At 42.1% G+C, this 5904-nt stretch overlaps 1 protein-coding gene across 1 annotated transcript in view; it reads left to right on the top strand.

Moving 5' to 3' along the window:
* Window positions 1–4528, top strand: part of LOC119355016 (glycine--tRNA ligase, mitochondrial 1-like) — a 5921-nt gene extending 1393 nt beyond the window's left edge. The window contains exons 2-9 of the mRNA XM_037621783.1: window positions 411–793; window positions 869–986; window positions 1656–1850; window positions 1932–2156; window positions 2582–2641; window positions 2786–2866; window positions 2945–3350; window positions 4036–4528. Coding sequence (XP_037477680.1) covers window positions 411–793; window positions 869–986; window positions 1656–1850; window positions 1932–2156; window positions 2582–2641; window positions 2786–2866; window positions 2945–3350; window positions 4036–4286 — 1719 coding nt within the window. The 3' untranslated portion in view covers window positions 4287–4528. The remainder of the gene's footprint in view (window positions 1–410; window positions 794–868; window positions 987–1655; window positions 1851–1931; window positions 2157–2581; window positions 2642–2785; window positions 2867–2944; window positions 3351–4035) is intronic.
* The last annotated feature ends 1376 nt before the right edge of the window (window positions 4529–5904 follow it).

Here is a 5904-nt window from a genome sequence, read left to right on the forward strand (position 1 = left end):
TCTCTGTTCTGTATATCAACTGCTGGCTGGGCGCCTGCTCAGGGCCTAGTGACTGCTTGATTACTGCTATACTAGTTCGTAAGTTGATTTTGTTGATGCCCTGGAAAAAAAGCCTATTCCAGTAACAAATAATTAGAAACCGCAATATTCATTAATGTTAGTGACAGACAAAAGTCACGATTCAGTGTTATTGAGATGTGCACTGAACGTTACCCCTATGATAACAAGAAAGTGAGAAACGTTCCAAATCCATGCATTTAAATCTCAATGTATACATAAGGCATCATTCTAGTAATCTTTAGCATAGTATTATTTGATATATTTTCTTATGTAAATTCTCAGAACACAGTATTTATATTTTATGCATAGATAACCAACTTACCATCTACTTGTGTTTTTCTCCTCCTTAGCATTTCGTGTTGGAGGAAGGGATGCTTGAGGTGGACTGTCCATGTGTGACACCAGAAGTTGTCTTGAAGGCCTCTGGCCATGTCGAAAAGTTTACGGACTTGATGGTTAAAGATGAAAAGACAGGCAGCTGTTATCGTGCTGATCACTTACTCAAGGACTTCTGTAAGGAGAAGCTCGAGAATGACAATACATTGTCACCACAGAAGGTCGAAGAATTAAACCATATTCTCGCTGTCTTGGATGATCTATCAGCAGAACAATCAGGCACTAAGATTAAGGAGTATGGGATTGCTGCTCCTGACACAAAGAATCCATTGTCAGATCCATACCCCTTTAATCTCATGTTTCAGACTTCCATTGGACCATCAGGTTTGAGCGCAGGGTGAGATTGAAAACAGCTTAGTATGTTCTCTTTTGTTCAATATAGTTTTAGCTCATGTGCACATCTGTTTTTCAGGTATATGAGGCCAGAGACAGCACAGGGTATCTTTGTGAACTTCAAAGACTTGTATTACTACAATGGCAACAAACTACCCTTCGCTGCAGCCCAAATCGGCCAGGCTTTCCGCAACGAGGCATGACTTAACTGCTTAATCTTCTGTTGGGATCTTTACTTTTATTATCAATTTTTCTTGGGTTTAGATCCTCTACTCATTGACACCTTTACAAGGGTTTATATTGATTACTCATTAACATATTTGCCGGTGTTTAATTTGCAATCTACCATGTGATGTAAAACATATGAAAAACTCTTTTTGATGGTTCATGTTTGGTACATAAAACAGTTTGTTTGTCGGGTATTCGGATTCAACATACAAGGAGCTCTTTTGTTTTTTGCCACTGGTTCAAGCTACCTTCTCCTTTCCACCATCAGCAAAATGTACTTATTTATCTTGCTGCTGTTCCTTCAACACCCTGTTCTCTTTTGCCGTCCCGTCTGGGATTTTTTTTTCAAAGAAACCTTATTCTCTTACGAGACTGACAATGATCTTTTGGGGCCAAAACTAGCGTTGAGACAGTCAAAGCTAGTTGACCTGATGAAAATGACAAAAGAAGTTGTATTTTAACGAGGGTTATATGAATAATGATACTCAATGGTAAAAATGTTTTTACCAACGACTTATTATCCAGTTACTGTTGAGATGAACTGGAGTGGTTGTGGTGGAAACCGGTGCAATAACTACTAATAACTGTAGGGCATTGCTTAATAACCTCTGTGGTCTAAGACGAATTTGTTTCACTAGATATCTCCCCGTCAAGGCCTTCTAAGAGTCCGTGAATTTACGTTGGCGGAGATTGAGCACTTTGTGGACCCAGAGGACAAGTCTCATCCAAAGTTTTGTGATGTTTCTGATCTAGAGTTCCTGATGTTTCCGAGAGAAGATCAACTGACAGGAAGATCCGCCACTAGACTTAGGCTCGGTGAAGCTGTTTCTGAGGTACTATTTTGTATACTTCTAGTATTGTCTAATTCCACTAATTTTGATGTATGTCTAAGTAACACTTGCTGCAACCGGCAGGGAACTGTGAAGAATGAGACCCTTGGCTTCTTTATTGGAAGGGTCTATCTCTTCTTGACGCAGCTTGGGATTGACAAAGACCGTCTACGGTTCCGGCAGCATCTGCCAAATGAAATGGCTCACTATGCTGCTGATTGTTGGGATGCAGAGATCGAATGCTCTTATGGATGGATCGAGTGTGTTGGAATTGCTGATAGGTCAGCGTATGACTTGCGTGCCCACTCGGTATGTATCATCATTCGGTAGAACTGCGAGTAGAATGTTTTCTGTACTATACAACTGCGAAAGCTATCCGTCGTTATCCAACTCGAGAGCTGGATATTTCTTGTTGGAAAACCACTTGTACGAAATCGCAACCCTTCACCATTTGTTTTAGGTTAATGAGTTACTTTATGGGTAATTGGAATTATATTGTTGAACATGTTTTGTTAGCTCAACTACTCTCCGATTAGAGTTTTTGGAAGTATTAATCCCTTTTATTAAGAGATAAGTGCATTTTTCATCCACTAACTGTCGCCTCTTTGGTACTCCTTTGTTCTATAGTTCTAGACCAAAAAATAGTGGAGTGCTGACGTATTCCTGTGTGAAGTGTATTTTGCACGTAACTATCCTAATAGAACTAATACTATTCTACTCTCTACATTGAGCAGGATAAAAGTGGTGTTCCACTCGAAGCTCATGAAAAATTCGCAGAGCCCAGAGAAGTGGAGGTGAGGCTTGCTTATGATACAAGTTTCTCATTGTACACTAAATAATTGAATTATTACTACTGAAACATTTGCAGTTGTGATGCTTTGGTGAGTTTCTCGAATTATCTGCTTTGCTAATGATAAGTTTCTTCTTGGCACATTCAGAAGTTAGTTATAACCCCATCAAAGAAGGAGCTTGGTCTTGCGTTCAAAGGGGACCAAAAGATGGTTCTCGAAGCATTGGAAGTAAGTTTCGTCTCCACATTGACTTGTCATATCTTATTGCTGTTTTGTTGGTCAACACTTAACTTTCTCCGCCGACAGGCCATGGGTGAAACTGAAGCTCTGGGCATGAAAGCAGCTTTAGAGTCTAAAGGGGATGTTGACTTTAAGGTTTGTACCCTTGGGAAGGATGTTACCATAAAGAGAAATATGGTTTCAATTAACATGGAGAAGAAAAAGGAACATCAAAGGAAGTTCACTCCTTCTGTCATAGAGCCATCATTTGGCATAGGGAGAATTATTTACTGCTTGTTCGAACATTGCTTCTATCAAAGGACTGGCAAGACAGATGATGAGCAGTTGAATGTGTTTCGTTTTCCCCCTCTTGTTGCTCCAATTAAGTGTACTGTGTTTCCACTGGTCAAGGTTGAGAAATTTGATGTTGTTGCCAAGAAAATTTCAAAAGCTTTGACAACAGCAGGGATTTCTCACATTATCGACATCACAGGTACCACTGAACTTGTAGAAAACCATCGCGTTTATTTCTATTCTAGCCATATGAAGCGTTGCAATTTGCATATTATGATTGGTTCTCCATTTACACCTAAATTTTGCTTTTGATCTTTGGTCCACCTTACTGATATTTTCTCCTTCCAGAGTGAGATGGATGAGAACTAGTTCTTGATATTTTGTCGATTGACTGTAAACTGCTTGTGGTCGCTTGTAGGTCCAAATTTCCACTAGGCATTCTTTGGTAAAATAGGTTAAATGTCAAAACATTTAGTTAAAATGTTGATATTTACCGCATGAGATATCATCCATTTCTTAAACTTCTGTCCAGTTTGCTGCCTTGGTGAACTTCGATATTTGTTGCACTATTTCAGTGGATTATTTTATTGGAACCTGTTTTCTGTTTTCTTTTCAACATGTGTCTATTGAATGAATCATGGAACAGAATTCGTTCTTCAAAATAGGCTATTATGTCAATTTCCATAGTAGACTATTTTTTTAGGACCCGAATATCCAGCAAACGTCAGATTTTTAGGCATGGCAAATTGAATATTTTTCATGGCAATTTGTGTTCGTCGAGTTGGCGAGCATCGCAAATTCGCCTCAGTTCATTTTTTGCCAGGAGGGGAAACACTCTTGTACATTTGGCAAGTAATTTGTGCCTCTGGTACTACTTGTTGCAGGCACTTCGATTGGTAAGCGGTATGCAAGGACAGACGAAATCGGCGTCCCCCTGGCGATCACAGTCGACTCAACTACAAGTGTGACTGTCCGTGACCGGGACAGCAAGGATCAGATCCGTGTGGAGGTCGAAGAGGTGGCTTCGGTTGTGAAGGAAGTGACCGATGGGCAGAGCACCTGGGCAGACATCATGTGGAGATACCCAGCACATACCGCCTTGGCCACCGATGAGGAAGAAGCTTCAGAAACCTGAAGGGTACTGGCTTCCTGAGTTTCGGATGTGTGTCCTGTTAACAGAAATACTAATAGAGCGTTGCCCTGTAATCCTAGTCCTGTTTTCCCTTCACGTATGGTTTTCATCCGTTCCCTGTCGATATTTACTGTATCTACATGCTCATCTCGTGTGATTAAATGGAAGAGACGTGTGCATAATTTTCTTTTGGTCGGATTGATATTGTTCAGATTTGTCATGTGAGTTATCTTGATCCCACAATAGAAGTATCCCTAGATATTTTTTTTGGGTTCTTTTTGAAAGACCATCATGGTTAGCTTTATTAACTCAGATCAAAATTACATCGTTCACAAGGCTATTGACGACACATGCAGGTGGTTCGTCAGTTCAATTATCTGACACTTCATTACAAAAACTAAACTTAGCTAGCTCATGAGGTGCGGTATTCGTCGCACGAAAACAATGCTTGAAGGTGACCCTCCCAATTGACGTAACAGTATCCAGACACTCCGCAAAGACTGCTGCCGATGCATCCCACCACTGTGTTTGTCCGGTGCAGAACTGAATGACTTTTGCCGATGCATCCCACCACTGTGTTTGTCCGGTGCAGAACTGAATGACTTCAAGGTGGTCTGATTCGGCCTCAACTCATCTCGCATGGTCCTAGCCTCCATGGCCGTAGCATCTGAAGCACAATCATCGTATCTGCATTGAGCAGCTAGAAATTGCTCCTTCTCGTCTTTGATTATAGCGGCCGTTGCTCCTGCATCTGCATCTTGATAAAAAGCAACGTCAACATTTACTTTAACAAACTTTGGGTCTGGCCTCTTCCATCTATGCTCCGTGTCCTCCCTACTATGGGGTCCTCGGGTGTCCGAGCTGTGTACCATGGGCCGAACTGATGGGTCATGAAGATACAAGATAGAAGACCTTCCCCCATGTCCGGGTGGGACTCTTCTTTGCGTGGATGGCAAGCTTAACGCCCGAATGTGTAGTTTCCTTTCTCTGTAAACCGACTATGTACAACCCTAGGCCCCTCCGATGTCTATATAAACCGGAGGGTTTAGTCCGTAGAAGCTAACACAAATCATATAGGCTAGACATCTAGGGTTTAACCATTACGATCTCGAGTAGACCAACTCTTGTAGCCCCTATACTCATCAAATACAATGGACGTAGGGTTTTACCTCCATTAAGAGGGCCCGAACCTAGGTAAACATCGTGTCCTATTTGTCTCATGTTACCTTCAATCCTCAGACGCACAGTTCGGGACCCCCTACCCGAGATCGGCCGGTTTTGACACCGACATTGGTGCTTTCATTGAGAGTTCCACTGTGCCGTCGACGATGGGATCGATGGCTCGCCTTGTCATTAACGACAACATTACCTTTGGAGAGACTAGCTCCGGGACAGCTCCTCCAGCTCGGCGGTTTCACCATGGGCGCCCATGCGACCTTTAAGCCAAGGGCAGCCCTCGAGATCGCTAAACATCATCTTCGCATCGGCCTTGAACACCCTGAAAAGATGGATCCATCAATGTCTCGTCCTTAAACGAGCTACTTGATCGCATCACCGCCCTAGGAGTAACAACAGACTACGATCGGATTGGGCTTAAACCCGATCAGAGGGAAATCAGGTC

Source organism: Triticum dicoccoides, chromosome 2A, assembly GCF_002162155.2.
Source record: "Triticum dicoccoides isolate Atlit2015 ecotype Zavitan chromosome 2A, WEW_v2.0, whole genome shotgun sequence".
Lineage (NCBI taxonomy): Eukaryota > Viridiplantae > Streptophyta > Magnoliopsida > Poales > Poaceae > Triticum > Triticum dicoccoides.